This window comes from Triturus cristatus, chromosome 3_2 (genome assembly GCF_964204655.1).
Source record: "Triturus cristatus chromosome 3_2, aTriCri1.1, whole genome shotgun sequence".
Taxonomy (NCBI): Eukaryota; Metazoa; Chordata; class Amphibia; order Caudata; family Salamandridae; genus Triturus; species Triturus cristatus.
In genome coordinates this window covers 448,676,460-448,696,396 of record NC_140584.1, presented here as the reverse complement: position 1 = coordinate 448,696,396, position 19,937 = coordinate 448,676,460, and the positions used below count along the sequence as shown (strand labels likewise).

At 44.3% G+C, this 19,937-nt stretch overlaps 1 protein-coding gene across 4 annotated transcripts in view; it reads left to right on the top strand.

The window, feature by feature from the left end:
- The window catches only part of GTF2H1 (general transcription factor IIH subunit 1), a 412,621-nt gene that overhangs the window by 70,456 nt on the left and 322,228 nt on the right, over window positions 1–19,937 (top strand). For all 4 annotated transcript variants that reach the window (XM_085648057.1, XM_085648055.1, XM_085648058.1 and 1 more), the window contains exon 4: window positions 15,114–15,279. In XM_085648057.1, the coding sequence (XP_085504183.1) occupies window positions 15,114–15,279 (166 nt within the window). The remainder of the gene's footprint in view (window positions 1–15,113; window positions 15,280–19,937) is intronic.

Here is a 19,937-nt window from a genome sequence, read left to right as displayed (position 1 = left end):
ATCTCCGAGCACATGTGAGTGTTCCCACCTGTGTTTTTGACAGAATTAACAATCCTTGCAGTTTTTTCACTTTCATGCAGCCTACATGGTGAAGATTTTTTTTTCCTGCATGTGGAAATATTTTCCAGTCAAAGTCTTCTTTGTTTGAGAAGTGCCCTTTATGTGGAAGGAAGAAGGCGGTCTCGGACCCACCCAATTTCTCTGTGGAATGTCGTCCTGCTTCACATTCTGTGAAGGTCTGTCAGAAAAATTGCAAATGGACATTAAAGGACTGGGACGGCAGAAGGCTCAAACGGATGCTCCAGGATAGAAGAGGTGAAAAGGCAGATGAAGGAAACTTCTTCCCGTATACAATCTTGAAACATGATAGTGCCTGAAAGCAACCCCCTAAAGGGGAGATAAAGGGAGCCAAAAGGCATGGTAGAAAACACTAATGACGCCTACATTACTGACATCACTCAAGATAACCATTGACCCTTTCTGCATCAAAGGTTTCAGCTTCCTCTTGCTCATGATCACAGGTGAGTTGGACACCATCAATTCACTGCTTGCAAAAGGACTATGCGCCTTGGCATTCCCAAACCATCATCACCGTCGCTGTCTAAGAGAAAACACCACTCACTGTCAAGGAAGTTGACACCAGAGCCGTTGAAGAAACAATGTTGAATAAAACCACCCTCTCTAACGACGATCCAGACCCAGCATGGGTATCTCACCATACATTTCCATGTCAGGCTCTCGTCTCCTGCGGTTCCACTTTCCTTCATCAGAGTATCTCCATTCACTGAGGCTTAAGTAACCTGGCCAGACTCCTACTCCCGGGTTCTCAACATCTTCTCTTTCTCTAGCACCAAAGAAGAGAAGAACAGCAAAAACCATATCTAGACCTCATCAGACCTTACCAATGGCTGTAAGTTCAGATCCTCATCCCCTGCCAGTTTAAGGCCCTTGATACCGATCATTCCATTTGAGGATCTCCCCCCTTCAAAGATGGTGTCCAGAATCGCATCAATATCTCCAGTGGGGCAGAACAAGACCTCTTTCATCTTTCTCTCGTCCTCCATCTGCTTCAAAGGTTATTATATTACACACTCCTGGAAAAAAACTAGAATATACAGATCTCCTACGTGTAGTTGTTGTTGTTTTTTTTTTGTTTTTTTATTGAAAATTTTCCAACAATCAAGTTGCTTTCCAATACAACAGGCCAGCATATTATCAAATCTGTACAGCATAGTCTATACAATACACAATGCCTCTGCTATAATACACGCTCCGTTAACCCACCACCAGTACAGGAATGCATAGTCAACGTATACCTAAATATTAGTACGGATTAGCAAAGAGCAACAGTAAAATAACATTACATTGCATATCGCCATATAGAGGACTTAATCGTATCTGTCCATCACTATTGTACCCACATTATCCAAAGAGCGGGCGAGGGAACAGACCCTAAAAAGTTAAAAATCATATCCCATCATATCAGTGTCTCAATCTGGGTTTCGCCCACATATGTCTCTGCGATAGTCCTGCTGACGCTGAGCCCATGTCAGGAATGGCTCCTAGATGTTACGAGGTCTGGAAGTAGATGGCATGAGCTCCCAAAATGTGCTCAACTGTGTGTGGCCGTATGTGATGTCCCTGATCCACCCCTTAATGGAGGGCGCCCGTCTCCTGCCCCAGTGGAGTGCAACCAGTCGCTTAGCGAACAACAAAAGGAGAGCATGTAACTTACGCAGCTTGGGCAGTGTATCTTTAACATAGCCCAAGAGTCCAAGGATAGGGGATGGGACAATGGACACGCTAAAAATGTGATTCACTGAGTTGAAAATCAGGGCCCAGAATTCAGCAATCTTGGGACAATCCAACGCTACATGCAAAAACGTGGCAGGAGTGTATCTGCAGTGCCAGAAGCTATTGTCTTCCTTTATGCCCATATGATAGAGACTCACGGGTGTTCGATAAAATCTATGCAAATATTTTTAAAGTGGAACAATCGCAGCTTATAGTTGGGGGGGAAAGGTCAGTGAGCTGGCCACAACAGAATCCCCACCTGGCTTCAGTCAACGGAGTTGAGTTCGTCATTCCAGTGTTGCAAGGATTTAGGTGTCGCCAACCGGGCAGTATTTTGCATATGGGTGTATAATCGTGTAATGAGTTTACGAGGCGATGGGGCTCTCAACAAGTTCTCCAGTGCAGGCAGAGGTGAAGGGGCCAGCGGAAAACCCTCCCAAAGAGCGCGACACGCTGCACGCAGCTTGTGATCTAAAAAGAGCTTGGCAAATTGCACCGCTTGCCCCTCATCCACCTCCGGGGGAGACCTGAACGTGCCTCCCGAATAAAGGTCAGCAAAAGTTTGAAGTTTCATCTTTTGTATAAGTGTCTTGCTGACACCATCCCAAATGCAAGGTAGCATTGGATTCTGTGCCAGAGGAATGGAGGGGGTGTATAACACAGGAACACCCGCTCGTCTGTACAACTCGTCCCACACCCAACATAGTGTTCCAGAGGATTCCACATCTCCGCGTGGGCGACATGATGTTTGGTAGAGCGCCACCTTAAGCGGGATAGGAGCCATCGCGTTAGCCTCCACTGCCACATGGGGCTGGAAGGGCGTCGGATGGGCCCAATAGTGCAAAAATTGTGCTTGGGCACAGTGCATATAGCGGAAGCGTCAGCAGGTCCCAGGAGGCTCTGGCCTGTCCCACCTGCCCACGCCAGGGAGACCAGCTGTGACTTCAGGGTGTTAAAAAAATGCCGTGTAAGAGGGATCGGTATGTTAACAAATAAATACTGGCACTTTGGTAAGATAATCATTTTAGCCAGTGCTGTCCTACCGGCTAGAGACAATGGCAGCCCGGACCACACCTTCCCCTTCTCCTCCAGCCACGTGACAGCTCGACCATAATTTAAGTTCCATACCTCCTGTGTATCGCGGCTTATCCAAACCCCCAACTATTTAACCGCCTCAGCCTCCCATCTCAGGGGGAACTCCGTCATACCATCAGTCAGCGGGAAGATCACCGATTTGGCCCAGTTGATGAAGATACCAGCCAAACCTCCGAATAGGATAAACTCCCTCAAGATTGGATCGAAGTTCTCCTCTGGATTGATTAATGTTGGAGTCACATCGTCTGCGTATAGGGAAATAAGCAGGCTCTGGAAGCTGAACCCTATTCCTCGAGCTGTGTGATGCTGTCGGATGCGAGCAGCCAAAGGCTCCATTGCGAAGAGCAAAGGAGATCGGGCGACCCCTGCCTGGTACCCCTCGAAATCAGAAATGGGTCGGAGATTAAGCCATTCATCTTAATCCGAGTGCTGGGAAGTGTATTCAACAACCTGATTCGATTGATAAAGAGTGGACTAAACCACATGCGGCCTAAAATTGTAAATAAATATGGCCATTCAAGCGTATCAAACGCCTCAGTGGCGTCTAAAAACACGACCGCGGCTCACACGTCTTGGTGTAAATAGTGCAACCCCGAGAAGATTGTCCTCAGATTGTGGGAGGTCGACCTCCCGGGAATAAACCCAGATTGGTCGGGGAGTGCAATGATGTGAAGCAAGGGCTGCAATCTATTAGCAATCAGCTTGGCTAGGATTTTAACGTCCACATTTATCATTAATAGTGGCCGATAAGAATCCAGCTCCGCTTCCGGCTTCCCAGGCTTTAGAAGCGTGATGATCGCTTCCCCCATGGACTGTGGTAGCACTCCATCCTCCAGTGCTTCTTCATATACTGCCAACAGCCTCGGTGCTAATTCCTCTACATATGTTTTATAAAAGGAAGTAGTCAGGCCATCAGGCCCAGGGGCCTTATCTAGTGGTAAACTTTTAATAACCTGGGCTACATCTTCCACTGTGAACGGAAGATCCATATATTCTGATTTGTTGTTGAACCAAACCAAGGTGAGTAAATCAAGAACATTTTGCAGCCCTTCGGGACATGTTCCTGAGTAGTAGTGTGTAAGTGTGAATAAAATGTAGAGAACTCATCTTGAACTCCCACTTGGCCCCATTACAATGGCACCCTGTGCGGTCTGTATTTCGTGAATGAATGCAGTCGACCAAGTGGGTCTAATCATACCAGATATTGTGCGGCCCGGTCTATCGCCCTCCCCATACCTTCGCGCCTCAGCATACTTCCCCAAGAACGTAACTTCGCGTTGTGCTTCCTCGGCGAAGTCTAACAGTTTAGATTTCAGGAGCGTCATGATGCAAGGTTCATTGGTGGAATAGAATTGTTCCTTAAGCTCCTTTATCCGGGTTTCCAGAGATGAAATTGTGCCACAAATGGCCTATAACACTCCCGCCTGCCTGGCAATACACTGGCCCCTGATTACTACCTTAAACGCCTCCCAAAGCGAGGCTTCAGTAGTTACTGAACCCGTATTATGGGCAAAATAATCCGTAATGTCTGTCCATATTTCCTCCTTAAAGGCTTCATCTAGTAGGGCATGCGGCGGGAGACGCCAGGAAAAAGAGCGGTGAAGCAAACCTGGGAGCAGCAGCTTTAAGCACTGTGATGGTTGGAAATACATGTGCCCTCCTTCACTAGGGGGTCCCTACTGTCAAGTAAATACCCATCTGAGATTATAGCATTTAAGGAGGCACAGGCAGCCGGGTGGAGGGGGTGAGCCGCGCCCTACCGGTCCATGTCCTCATCCAGGATAGCATTAAAATCCTCTCCCCACAATATCGTGTTGCAACCAGTCGCTCTGACCTTAGCCCAAACATCCTGAAAAAAGTTGGGGGAGTCTACATTTGGGCCATAGACTGCCACAACAACCAGTGAGACCCCTCCCAGCACTCCATGTATGAGGATATACCTCTCGTCGGGATTCCCATGCACCTCCCCCTCTCGTCAGTCCACCCCCTTTCTCACCAGCACGGCCACTCCTCTGGCATAGTTAGAGTAGACAGATGAGTACACATTCCCCCACCTATTGTGCCTCAGCCTCTGCGACGGTGTTACACTTAGGTGTGTCTCCTGCAATAGGCATACGTCTATATTATTGTAGAAGTGGACCTCAGCTAGGCCTACCAGTGCAAGGGGTTCGTCCTTCTCTGCACAGAGTCCTCAGACCAATAGGAAGAAGTTGGCACAGAAACTGGAATAGAAAATACAAAGTTTAATAAACCTCATGAGGTGGAACTACATTCAAACAGCACCCTACACAACAGACCCTCTCGGCCCGCCAGTACTCACGCGGGTCGACCGTGCTTGTCCCAGGGGATCTATAGCAGTTCCGGGCCTCTGTCGCTAGCTGCTCCCAAAGAGGCACTCCGCAGTCTGCAAGACGCCACGCACAGTTATCTGGTATATATATGAACTCCAGACCTCACGGGTACAGTCAGGGTATTGTGTGCACCGTGAAATAGCAGCAGGGCAACGCAGCAGTTTTCAATATCAGTTAAGCCACGCAGACTCCCTTAACAGCAAGCCTCAGCGTAGCGCGTCCTCAAGATGGCGTCACAGGTGCCCTGTAATATCGGCGCTCTTCACCGCACACACAGCCTCAGGGTGCAGCCAGCGGGGGCATCCGCAGCAAAGCTCTCCGCCGTTACCTCTTCCGCTCAAGCGGTGCACATGCCTCCGATCGTGGGGACGCCCCGATCCGGGGACGCTCTCCTGCGCTCCTAGTCTGCGGCCCATGGCCCAGCAGCAGCCACGGGTTGGATTCCCAGGCTGTTCGCACTCGCATGCCCAGGGGCTCAGAGCACCATCGGCAGCCGGCGGTTCAGTGGAAATAGCACCTCCAAGATCTACAGGTGTTCCGTAGTCAGCAGACACAGGTTACAGGCGCAACACTGCTCCATATGTAAGGATTTTACCAGGATTCTTTCCCGGCCAGCGGAGCGCACTCAAAGAGCGGCCATTTCTCTGCACGGCAAACAATCTTCCCCCCTCCCCCTACGAGTTCTTGAGCTCAATATTACTCCTGCGCTTCTTCATCTCCAGAAGCTTCTCTTTCTTGTGTCTGGTCTGTAGACCACATCACAATGTTTCATGGGGTCGTGGGCAGAGGAGCTTTGTAACTCGACATCCCTCTTAAAACACCATATCCTACAATTTTAATTATCTTGAAGACATTACAATGAAGGGTGGCTCTTAAGCCTCTCCTTCTGCTTGTAGTGGGCTTTCTGGCGTGGCAGGAGGAAAAATTCTCCCACCTGCTGTGGTGAAAACTGACTTCACGTAGCCTGAAAAAATGTCTCCTCAGCAGAATTCTGAATTCCTAAAGTCTTATCCAAAACAGGACTCTATTGTGGTAACATCAGTAAGACTGTGACACACGTTGCCCCAGATATAACCAAGCCGCAAGAGTGTAAGAAATGGGATGCTACTGGTAGCAATGTCTTTTAAAATGCCACTACGCATCTAAGGACCGGCGTGAATGGGCGTGATTCCCCCCCCCATCCTGCCCACTAGACTTCAGGGATTATTTAATTTAAAACAAAATAGATCTGGGGCTGACCATCATGGGCATACCCATTCCTGCAACCCTTTAGTTGCATTAGTCTTTCTGCCCTTCCCTGTGAGGCAGGTGGGGACTATTGCCCCTAATTTGTGCCCCCTCCACCCCCCCTACCCCCCCTCGAGGAGAGCTCTGCATTTATGCAGTATTTGTTTGGGGTGGGCATGGGCCCATGCTCTTATCCTCTCTGCGGCCCAATAGACGTTCTTCCTCCCCACCCTAAGGTGGGTGGACATGGGTTTTAACCCCCAAACTGCTTTCTTAGCTTCCTGAGGATTCGGGACGTTCCCATCACAAATGTAAGGCACTAGTTATCCCCACACAAGTAAAATACTGTTTGTATCGGAAAACATGTGGGAGTATAGAACAGTAAATTTGTTATTTCCAATTGGTTTCTGCTGCATTTATGCCTTCCAAATGTAAGCCAGTGTATAAAGAAAGAGCACCTTTTGAAAAATACCCTTTGTCGTATGCTATTATGGAGACCCACAAATCCAGAGATGTACAAACAACCACTGCTGCAAAACTCCATATCTTGTGACCATTTCCGAGAAACATCTGTTTCCTTGATACCCACTTTTCACGTTACATATTTCACCATATGAATTGGTCTATACCCTCCGTAATGACAAACCATTGTACACTGCAGCTCAGTTCTTGGCTCTGGCTGCCTTGGGTTCTTGGGGATCCTACAAACCCTATATAGCCCCTCAACCAGAAGGTTCTAGCGGTTGTAATGGTATATTGATTTTGTAAATCCGCCATCATGACAAAATATTACAGATGAACACATTGTCACAAATGGTCGTTTTTTTCCTGTTCATTTTTTGTATTTCAACAGTTCTTTGGGAAAACCTTGCGGGGTCTACACATATGACCTCTTGCTGAATTCTACTATTCAGCAATCTATAGCTTTCCCGGATTACCCATGGGGTTCACACTGGTTTCCACCACAAACTGGAATTAGATTGAGAGCACAAAAAATTGGGAAAAATGGGCTACCACTTTAAAAACAAAATCCTAATACTTTGGTAAAAAAAAAAAATGTTTTTTTTATTTAGTTCAGGACAGTTTTCCAAAACATCAGCAATAAGACTTTCTAAAAAAGATTAATAAGCCGGCACACTGTCACTGGAACCAAGCTATACCTGGCTGATGAGCCCATAACCAGGGCGAAACTGGTCCTGGGTTGCTTGTGTTCCAGCTATGGGAGTACATGGCTTGGCACTTTGGGCTGGACTGTTCCCATTAAAGTAAAATCAGGACTGATTTGCCTAGCTGGGTCTAAACTTAGGTGGTATGCTGGACAAAATAACGATGACTGAAATGCAGTCCGAGTAATTACCAGTGGCTGAGATTAATTGAAGCACTCATCCATCATTTTAGTATGCCTTCCTGTTCAGGGTCATCTCTGTTTGATCAGCATGCAGATGACAAAATGGTTAAAAAAAAAAAAATGAAGCCAAGATTCTCAAGTCAGAGGGATTAGAAGAAAAATGGCGGCGGGGGCATCAGTTAAGGACAGTTTGTCAAAGCATCAGCAACACGACTTTCTAGAAAAGCTGAATAAGAGTTCTCTGTTAACTGGGTGATGAGTGCAGCTGTTGATTAATCTGAATTAGTCTCCGCTGCCATGGGATCACAAGCTGAAGGTCTTCTTGATACCTTCAAGCCGGACGATCAATTTAAGATGGATTCTTCCTGTTCAGAATTTTATCCTAATGTTCAGGTGGGACTGTTCTCATTGGAGCAGGGTCAAAGTTGATTTGCATATAGCTGGGTCCAAACTGAGGTGGCATGTGGTGCAAAATAACGATTGGCTGGGATGCGGGCAGAGTAATTACCAGTGGCTGAATTAATTCAAGCATTCCACCCTTCACTTTTTGTATTCTTTAGTATATAACCCTAAGTGGAATGGGTATGGCCAGATGCAGGCCCAATGCTTACCGTGTCACTGGAACCAAGCTATAACTGGTCCTGGGTTGTTTGTGTTCCAGTTCAGGGAAGGACCTGGCTTGACAGCTGGGAATGGGCTATAGCCATTGGAGCAGGGTCAAGACTGATTTGCCTATAACTGGGTCCAAACTGACGTGGCATGGTGGGCAAAATAACGATGGACTCAAATGCAGCCCGAGTAATTACCAGTGGCTGAGATTAATTCAAGCATTCCATCCATCACTTTTTGTATATTTTAGTAGGTCTTCCTGTTCATAGTCGTATCTCTTTAAACAGCATACAGATGGCAAAATGGTTAAAATAAAAAATGAAGCTAAGATCTTCATGGCAGTGGGATTGGCAGACCTCTTTATAAAGCTAGAGATCACAGATTCTGCCAGTGGAGGGTTCAATTCCCTCAATGGCCCTTTCAGTCACAACATCATCTGCAGGGCCAGAGGTATCAATATCTAAGTTATTCATCCAAGTCCAAGACTAACTCCAACATCAGCAACCCATCGAAGGTGGCATTCTTCAGGGGGAAGGCAACAATAACCTTGTATCCCCCCGCCATCTGTTTCCCTTTACATTGGGTCTTGAGCAGTTTTTTGGCATAATGAAGAGTAGACTGTAATTACGAGACAAATAGGTGCTAAATATTGTGTCTCATGGATGCTTTATAAATTTCAGGGCCATTCCACCACCAGTTCCTCCAAAAGCCATCGTCAAAGAACTAAATCTAAATTCTGAGGAAAGAACCGTTTGCCCTTCTTTCAAAGTGGCAATAGATTTGGTTCCACACAGAGGACTAGGTGTATACTCCAGGTATAGGTATTTTATAGTGCAAGCAAAATGCCCTCTGACAGAATTCAGACCACCGATTTTAGACCTTTGGTCCACATACACATACAGAAAAAAAAAAGATTTCAAATGTTCGCCCTTCATCAAATCGGTCCTCATCAAAGACGAAATGATAGGTTGGGTGCTATGCTCAAGATGTGTACTTCTTACCAAAAAGAACATGTGTACTGCATCCTGTCCCCCTCCCCAAGACAATATTTTAGATTCGTGGTAGGGGGAGATCACTATCCCTACCAATACACTGTGCTGACATTTGGCCTGAAATCTGCTCCTCACACCTTTTTAAAGACTATGGCAACGGTAGCCCCTGTTTGATCAGTTACTACTGGACCATGACATTTCTCCCCCGAGCCAATTTCTGTTGCATGGGTAACCCCCTACCTGCATCATCACACATACCATATACACCATGGGGAGAGGATGTCACCTAGTAACTGGTTTCTATAAAGCATTTCGGGAACACACATGAAGAGGATTTGGCACGGCCCTTATATGACCCTGAGGTGGCCCGAGCCCTAAACTCCACTGAGGTTATTTCACAAGAGACACTTTACAAAAACATCCAATGCATGGTGCTACTCAGGGCGTACCTCATGCCCTCTTGGCTGAACCATCTGTTCCCCGAGGCTGGTCTCGCTTGCCCTAGATTCCCGGCTCCAACAGCTGGCCTCCAACATATGGTCAGGCTCTATCCCAATATAGCTAGCTACTGCCATGCAATACACTCCACTCTGGTCACCGTTACACAGTGCCAAATTCCTGGGAGGCCACAGCCTTAGGCATTTTCCATATGGGGGAAAAAAAATCATAGTGTGGGCTCGCTTTGTCAACCTCGCTCTTCTTATGGCTAAGCGACTTCTCCCCATATGCTGGAGAGCCCATCAGCTGCCGACGCAGGGCATTTATCCGTTTGGGGGGGGGGGGGGGGACACAGAAAGCACCACACTGCTCCGGGAGGAAGCCCGTGGATTCCGATGCCCATTGCAGGATCTTGGAACACCATGCTAATTCAGTTTAAAGATCTGATCAGAAACAACCCTCGACCCCTGTGCCCCCTTTCCCTAGGTCACTGTACAGTCCAGAAGCCAGCGTGCTAGCCTGGAGCTGTTTTTACCCCCCCCCCCCCCCCCCCCGCCCCCACTCTCTGCAGTAATATACAGAGGGCCCTTGAGCTCATGTTGGTGCCAACTTAAGCACCCCTTACTCCTTGTGTCCCCAGCCCATGCTCTTTTCTTCTACTGGGTGACCTCTTTTCGCCCCTGTTCATTCCCCTTCTCATCTCTCACATTACACATCTCGTTTCCACTACCATGTTCCCCCCTACTCATGATAGAGGATCTTCTCTTCTACTACCTTATTATACTGCATCCACCCTATGGAGTGCCCGAGAGACTTAAGTTAAGATCTTGCACTATCCAGCTCCATACGGGGATGCGTCCTGGGGCTCATTACTCTATTCCAGATTTTCTGAACTCTTTGGATTGTATCCTTATGACAACGTATGCTAATTTTTGTCTGTTTAGCATATAAGCTTTCATCCATTATTTCCTCTTCCAAAGTTATGATGTGACGACTGGCTATCTTTTCAATTTTCTCCTATAATGCACGATATATTGTGACTAAAGCTTTCCATTAAAGGGGAAAAAAAAACCTCCATCTTCCCATTCCTAGCCAACACTCCGTAAAAGGTGACACTAGACCGCCAGACAACATGCAGCCTATTGCGCAAATTAAGGCTTCAAATTAGACTTAAAAAAATCAATCCCCTCTCCAGTACAGAGGCTGTCCTACCTAGGGGCAACTATAAATAATGTAAAAAGGAGAAGGGTTTCCTTCAGAGGAAAGAGTAAAATCCATACTAAAAAATATCACCTGCTATTGAGAGCCAACAGTTAAGCAGATATATCATCGCTTCTAGGCGTTATGGCATCTTTTATTCACATTGTCCCAAAGGCATGCCTACAAATGTGACCTGCAGGAACATTGGTGTCAATTGAACAATTGGGAAGGCCATATGATGCTGGGCACTGCTTCAGTTCAGTCTCTAGCATAGAAGTTTAACAGTCAAAATCTTCTTAAAGGTGTCCCCTTCCAGTAGATTCTCGCCTACAAACAGTAGTGACTGATTCATCTCTCCCAGGATGGGTTGCTCACTTGAGTCCTTTATCGGTTCAGGGACAGTGGACAGAATGGTAAGACACATATCCTATAAATCTTCTCAAGCTGAGGGCACTTTGTCTTGCCTTCAAAGCATTGTTCCTGTCCCTGCACAAGAAGACAACAGGATTAATTCTGACAGAACCACGACTATGCATTATATCAACAAGCAAAGGGGCACTAGGCCCAACCACTATTCATGAAAGCTCAGTAGATTTGGCATTGGCACCCAGACAGGGATCTATCCATATCATCGATTCACATCCCAGAAGTGATGCATCAGCAAGCAGACTTTCTCGTACACTTTTAAGAAAAACACAAACGGGTCTGCGACTATGCAGTTTTAGAAGACCTCAGCAAAGAGTGAGGAGTACCCTTTTAAACCTTTTCGTAATGGCTCAACACAGAAAATGCCACGACTTTGCATCCCGGCAACCAGAGTAGGGATTGAGGGGCAATGCACTTTTGATGACCTGCTCAAATTTTCTTTACAGCTTTCCTTTGATACCGTTGATTCCCACTATAATAGTAAAACTAAGTAAGTTTCCTGGAAAGATGATTATAATAGTTGCAAACTAGCCTAGATTATGGTGGTACCCAGACCTGTTTCAAATGCTCATCAATCAGCCTATGATGTTGACAGAAAAACGCAGTCCAATAACCACACTTCGGGGGCAAGCCTGACAGCTGTATTTAACTGCTGAGTCTGCCCCCAGCTTGCATCGGGATTTTACGAGCAGCTACACGTCCCTCAAGATCTTACTCCATGAAGTGGAAACAATTCTGTTCGTGGTGTCAAAGCTATGGTCATAACCGTATTGCATGTCAAGAGGACGTTGTATTACACTACCTACTACACTTAGCACTACCTAGGCGTCAGTTTTCATATATTAAAGTACATCTGGTAGCTATCACGGCCTACAGGAGATATCCAACTCATTTTTCAAGGTTCCAGTAATTCAAGAATTCCTGGAAGGACTCAAAAAACCTTCAGTCTTCAGAAGGCAAACCGATTTTAGCTCTCTCAAATGTAATGGCCCCTTCTTTTGAGCCTATTCACAAGACTACATTAAAGCACCTTTCATGAAAAGCAGCCTTTTTAGTAGCCATCACTTCTGCGCAGAGCATGAACAAGATGCAGGCTCTTTCTTCAATCTAACCTTACACTGTATTCTATTATAGCAGGTTAGTGATGTCTCGTCCTTTTTACTCCTAAAGCTATTTCTGATTTAAATATTAATAAAACATTACTTTAACCATATGTTTCCCAAATCCCTTGACTTCTGCCGATCTGTCCCCTCACTCATTAGACATAAGAAGAGTACTTTTATTCTGACTCGACAAGATGAAAGCACATAGATGATCTAACCAACTGCTTGTGAATTATGAACATTTTAGACTGAGGTGGCTAAATCCAAAATAGTCTATTGCTAGATGGATAGTTGCTTGCATTATAGTGTGTTGCCATTTACAAGGCAATCCTAAAGCACTTTTCACAAGGGCTAAACCGCTACAACAGCATGGCTCCGAAATGTTGCAGGCAGTGACATTTGTAAACAAGAAATTGGAAATCCGTATACATGATTTGGAGATCAGTACATATGTTAACTAGAAATTATTTTCTAGACTATGATATGCTGGTTGATGCCAGGTTGTGTCAGGAAATGCTCAAACATATTTCAAGTGATCTATAGTATTGCTTCGAAGGGCTGTACTAAAGTCCTCATATTCATAGTCTTTCCTGTTGTCAAACACTTTCTAGATTTTCCATTGGCTTGTTATTTTACACAAGTGTTTAGAGTTATCAGCGAAGATCCTATGATTTAGAAGAAAAGATTACTTACTCTGTAGCCCTAGTTCTGTGTCTTAGCAATCTTGATTCAAGCCATAAACAGGGTAGAGTTGGACACCGGAAACTACTCGACGCATTTACCATAAAAAAAAAAGAAAAAACCTACCTGAAGCAACTACCCGTACAGTGCATCATGAGTACAGGATGCTCCTGGAACCTTAGTGACAAAATACCGTTTTCATTGCAATCAGTGTAGGCTGATAGGCTGCATTTTTTACTTTATGCTCTATACTTTCAAACGCTTTTGCAACTAAGATGCTGCAATGCAATATTTAATTCAGGAAAAGGTTTCACCTTTGATAGGACCCTAACGGAAGCTCCGCATCATTTGGAGACTGCTCTTTGGTCCATGCACGCAGCACAGAATTATTTAGGCATTTATGACTTGGTGAAGATTCCAACAATGTCGAACTAGGATTAAGAGCAAGTAATTTATTCTTCTCTACCATCTCAAGTGCAATCGGAGCTATTGGGAGAGGTGCAGGACGTTTAAGTTTCTCTCATCTCCCTGGGGCCAACTCCTAACAGGACACATCCATACAGATCAATGCATGGATAGGTCACAAGTGCCCATTGTTTTCAATAAAATGTAATGCATGTGGAATGGGCTATGGATACAGCTTGTACACTTTCTAGTTGGTGTTGCCAGTATTTTCTTGCTGCGGCGTGCAGGCTGTTGCTATATCTTGTGGATGCTGGCTGTAGATTGTTTTTTTCTGTATTTTAGACTGATATGAGAACCTCTTTGGGTGCCTGAGTGAAGGGTAATGAACATGGTGTCCCTTGCGTAGGCTGCTGGACTCCTCCTTCTCCCCTCTGCTTCTCAGACCCCTCTTCTGCCTTTAGTGCAATTCATGGCTGCTGTAATCAGACTGTGAAATATCTGTGAATGTTCCTTTGTAAGGAGAATGCTGTTGTAGTCCTCTATTTCGTTTTCTTTGATCTTCTGGACCAGCATTACACCGGCCACCTCTGTTCCATTTTCTCCAGTAAAGTTAAATTGTTAATTCACTGATCCCATATGGAAAGCTTTTCACTAAATATGCATGTAGTGTGTGCCCAGTTTTATATGGTATCTCCAAAGGCGTTGTTATTTCTCATAGAATGACCACCTGACTAAGGACTTTCCTTCGTTTTTATTAATACGGCATTCATTTGGTTTTCTCTTGCTATTTTAGCATATATCGAGGGCCACTGGAATTACACAGTTGTGCGGCTACTGCGTTTTTCACATAATCATAAATTTGCACATAATCCATAATCTGCTTCATAATGTTCAGATTTTAGCCCACAGATTATTTTGTTTGTATCTCAAACGGTTCAAAAGTTGCTAAAAACTCAGCCACACCTGTTGCCGCACAGTGGAGACTCTTTGCTTGACTGGTCACCTTTCTGTTGCTTATTGCTATATATGGGTGTTAAACTGATAGTACTTTTACGGTGTAACCAATGCCCAGACCTGGGTAAACCGTGTAAAAATGACAAAATAATGAAGTAACCCTATTATAAAATGTGCTGCATCACGAAGGATAGTTTGCCTTTTATTGCCTCGCAATTTACTGAACCCTGCCGCGTAATTTGGCCCTTCCCTGCCGCATAATTTTAGTGGCCCTGCATATATCCCACGCTTTATATATCCGTGCAGTTGCATATGTACTCTACCTGCGCAAACAGTAGGATATTCTTCTTTCACTTTTGATCATGGGGAAGACTGTGCTTTTTCAATTTAAGCCAATCTTTCTCAGGAACTCAGAAAAGATTAACTGTAATGTAATTTTTAGATTTTAGCTTTATATATTCACAAACCTTTGCTATGTCTTTGTTTCTAGGATGCTCAAAGAAGATCCAGTTTTGTTCCAGCTTTATAAAGATCTTGTTGTGAGTCAGGTGATCAGTGCAGAAGAATTCTGGGCGAATCGTGTATCCTTAAACTCCCTAGATAACTCTGCTGCCTCGTACAATAAGCAAGATGTTGGCATATCAGCCGCGTTTTTGGTATGTTTGATATTCTTGATCATTCAAAGTTTTATAGATGGTCTGCTTTATAATGTGGGACTTATTTCGATTTTAAGACCTTTAGATAAATGCAAATGTATTTTAATGTGCATATCCATCAGCATGTCATTCTTTACAGACTTGCATACCTGTACTGTACCCCGCAGCCACTGTGGGGGTCTTCAAGCCCCTTTAGGTCAAAGCATCTTTCTTCCATACTAAAATGGATAACACATTTATTTTGTCTAAAGTTAATGCAAAACTGGGGTAACTGATTTATTCTACTTTTTGGACCAGTTTTAGGTGGCGACATAGTTTTTGTGGGTTGAAAGATCTTCTTGTACTTTACTTGCAGTCACTTTTTTACTATATCTAGCGTCAAGGTTAAGTCTGCAAACCTTTTTACGCATGTTCATATTTGATTTCCTTATTTTCATGTTTAGCAGACATCAATCAATCTACCTACATTCCATTGCTTTAGTGTTTTTTTTGAAAATTTAAATAATGTTTATATGTGATCTGGCTCCAAGAAACGACTCATGGATGATATTAAATACTAAATCAAATGGGCAGCAGTGGTACAGAAAACGTGCACATTAAATATAGTGCCAGTAATTCAAGAAAACAGGAAGATGTGCTCAAAGCAGAGTATATGCTTGTGGTTGCAAAGCCCATGTACCTTAATGCCCATGGGTGCATTATAGAACCCACAATTGTTTCTCGTTACTGTGTGTTAATGATGGCTAAACACAATAAGGGAAGGTCACAATATAGAGGTCTCCTCAGACTATGTGGAAAAAATGTTCAGTATTCTTTGTTTTATTTTTCAATTTGTTAGTGCTATCGTATTCTAAATCGAAGGGGAAGTCCATATGTTTTTTAAACATCAGTGAAATTATAGTACACAGTATTGGTGGTTGTATGAATGGCATAGCGCTTTTGCAGACTGAAGGCTACTTCCCATACTGAAATGTGAAGGTATGGGGAGACTAACAGTTCCACTTGAACGTACTTTCAGTTCAAAACATTCCCAGTATCCAAGCTTTCCAGGCATACTACTGGGAATGTCAAGTAACATTTCCAATGGATTTCCTGTTACTCTGTGTGGATTTCAGCTTGGGTAGAATGGATCCTAATGTGCAAATGCAAATTTATTTAATCAAAGTTGCAGACTACCAAAAGGGATCTATCTTGGATTCTATTTAAATAATCATAAATAGTGAATAATTTTGTAAGGGTTCTGAGCATAGCCATTCATAATTTTACTACACAGTGAATATAGGGTTCAGGTGTAAGCCCTCTGTCTTGGATTGTTTGATTCCAAGATGGTTTTCTTGTATATGTTGAGGTAGGAGCTTTCCCCATAGTTGAGGGGCAGGCTGGGAATAGTTTGCGTCCGTAACCAGTTTCCACATCTGAGTATTTTAGTCTTGCTGTTTTTATTTTGTGATGGTAAGTGGTCATTTAATCTTTCATGGTTCCAGGCAAGGTGCAAGCTTGGATGTCAATGTCCTTAAAGTTCTAATTTTGTGAAATGATCTTTTTGTCATCTCCATAATAGAAGCAAGTAAGACAGAAGAATGTAATCATATCCAGGCAGAGAGCTAAAGTTACATTTCTAATACAAGGGGCGTGATTGTAGAGCCGTGAGCAATTCTGGTGTCGAGGTGGTAGAGTTCAGAGTGTTTGGCAGTAGCGATTTGATGTGGTTATAGATTTAAAAGAAGTAGGCAAACCAATCTGCACTCTTCCATTATAGGTGTCACAGATTTCAAAACTCCACAAGGGCCAAAAACAGGCTACACGTTTCATATGGAGGTTTTTCAGGTAAATTCCAGCCTGCATTGTAAGGTGCCCTTTCTGTCAGATTGGCAAAAAAGCATCCGTTTTCTCTTGGTCTGTGTATTCTTAGGTTGCTTCCACCCAGACTTCAATTTTTCTAAAGTGTTTTACTGAACGAACATTTGAGTTTGTTTGTTCTAATACAAGTAGCAAGAGAGGCATTATCACCCATCCAGCTTCTGCAAGAGGTTTAATTGATAGTTTTGGTGCAAATTACTTTGAGCATTAGTTTAACAAGGTCATTGGAAGAGGTTGGAAGTTTGTTAGATTGCATTTTCAAACATTCCAACTAGATTGTGCCTGCAAAATGCACAGGATCACTGGAGATCTGTATGAATTGCAAGGTTTCAATTCCTTAGATTAGTTAACATTAATTTGTAATTCATATTTATTATTTATTTACGAAGTTTTATATAGCTCGAACATGACCTGTGGGGGTATCAGAGCGCTTTACAGATGATCAGAAGGAAGAACCAGAAAAGCAAACCACAACATAATCAAGAGAGGTATAGACTGTGTAAGCTCTCAAACTGAGGAGAGTTACCTCCATAGGACCATACCGACATGACAATAGACATGATCCAACATTCAAATAATACTCATGGGTGCAGATACTGAGTCACATTGTGAGACCTAGAGCAGAAATTTGTTCATAAGTAATATTATGTTGAAATCGCCCAGAAAGAGTGGAAGAGGCAACCAAATTACACAAAGTTGTGATGAATAAAAAAAAAAACATGGGGTTGTGCCATGCAAAAGTAGACAAGAGATTGTCATTGGGATGGGTGGTAGTTAATTAGTAGAGCGCTGCATCCCAGTGCTGTGCTATTAAATAGATACAGGTTGTTCATAATTGGGATTTCTCCAGCCATTTTATTTAGGCAGCTTTTTTATCCTTGTTTTCCTCATGTTATGGTTTGTTGTAGGGTAGTCTGTGAGTCAACTCTGAGGGTTTACTTATGAATAGCCACTACCATTGTATGCCCAAGATTAGGTTTTTAAATGATGTTGTTCTTTAATAGAAACCCTGCTTTGATGAGCATGCATTTTTGGTCCTTGGCCTAAATAGTATGTGCTGGAGATTGAGAAAGATGCGGGTGCATTATGGAAAATTGGTGCAGGGGGGAGAATTGAGGAAACAAAAAATTAGTTTAGATGGGAAGAGTCAGGCAAGAGTGTGATTTCTCTAGGTTAGGCGGTAAGAGGAGTAAATCGAATCAGACAGGAAGTGATTTGATTGTGGGTGTACATGGTGAGAGGGTAGGGTACAAAGGTGGGGTATCATTTACAGAAATTGTTGTTAAGCTGGGTCACTTCCCTGGTCAATGGATATCTGAATAGAGAGTAGAAGTTGCTACATGCAGTGAATAAAAAGTGAGTTACGTAGAGGGCTTTGGGAGGCTTCAAATGGTTGTCTTCTAATTTTTATTCTCTTTATGATTTTTTTATAGTCCAGACTGTACAAATTAGGATGACCAAGCACTTAACCTAGTAAAGTTGATTACAGCAATAGAAGCCAGAAGCGCACTTTCTACACGAACAATGTTCGTAGCATGTATGGCTTTAGATGCACATTCTCTACATACCCCTCTGTCTAGTATTTGGCTTGCAAGTTTGCAACTTGTTTTTCTTAGAAGAATTTTAAGCCACAAGTTATCCATGACTGCTCCCCTGGTAATAAACACACATGGGCACCGACTCCGTTAAATTGTTTTTCACCGCCATCGTGTTCAGATGTTTATCAACGCTGCACCCAGTCTCAACGCGATTGATGCTGAACGATGTGGTCATGGGGGGCCGTTGCTTTCTTTCTTGTAGGTGAGAGATATTTAACTCTGACCCCTATTCAGTTTCTGCTCCTCTTTGCTTGACCTTCTCTGGACATCATCATCATAAAATACTGGGCCTCTCAGCCCTTGAGCTGTTCTCCCCTCTCCTCTGAGATCCCACCTCTTCATTACTGACTCTGAAGAATGAAACGCACAAGAGGTAATGGAATGAACGCCCTAAGAGATGCCCTCAGTGCAACTTGAAATATTAATGGACCGTCCCCTGCACCATCTGTAATCTGTGCCTCTCCCCAGAACACAACACCCTGCTGTGACTCTTCCTTTGCCTTCAGGAGCAAAAAGACCCTTCAGAAGCGGAGAGGCAGGTGCTGGGCCCACAACAAGATGTACCGCTCATCATCAGACGCTGTACATCTTCGGCGAGGCAGACCTGCTCAATATTATAGACGAGGAATATGATGAGCCAGCCGACATACCAGTCCATCAACCCAGCCCAGAGATCCTAGATTCCTTAGACCCAGAAGAGTAGGAAGTCTTAGCGAAGGAAGAGTCGCTATAAGAAGTCTCATCTATCCCAGTCAACGCCGGACTTTGCACCAAGTCCACACTGCTGCCCACGAGTATGATTTACACCTAGACTCCCCCCAGGGGGGTTTGGGCATTGAGCACGGCGCTTAAATCACTGCCCTCCATCCAGGTCCACCACCGCTCTGGCTCTAATCGGCTCCAAGACAAGTTGCCGGAGCAGTGACGGGAACCAGCTAAGAGCCTCAACCTCCATTGGCATTTGAGTGGAAGAGCACATGTTGCAGTTGAGCCCTTGAAGCCAACACCTATGTCTGAGCTGAAAGCCCCATTCGATGTGAAAAACACATCGGCTCTGAGGCAGTCGACGGCAGACTCAGAGGAGAGGCCCACCCTTGAAGCTCCAATAGGAGCTTAATGAAATTCAGCAGCACATCCTCATCCACCCTTGCACAGGCAGGATCCCTGCCACCACACCAGAAACACTTTGCCTAAAAAACG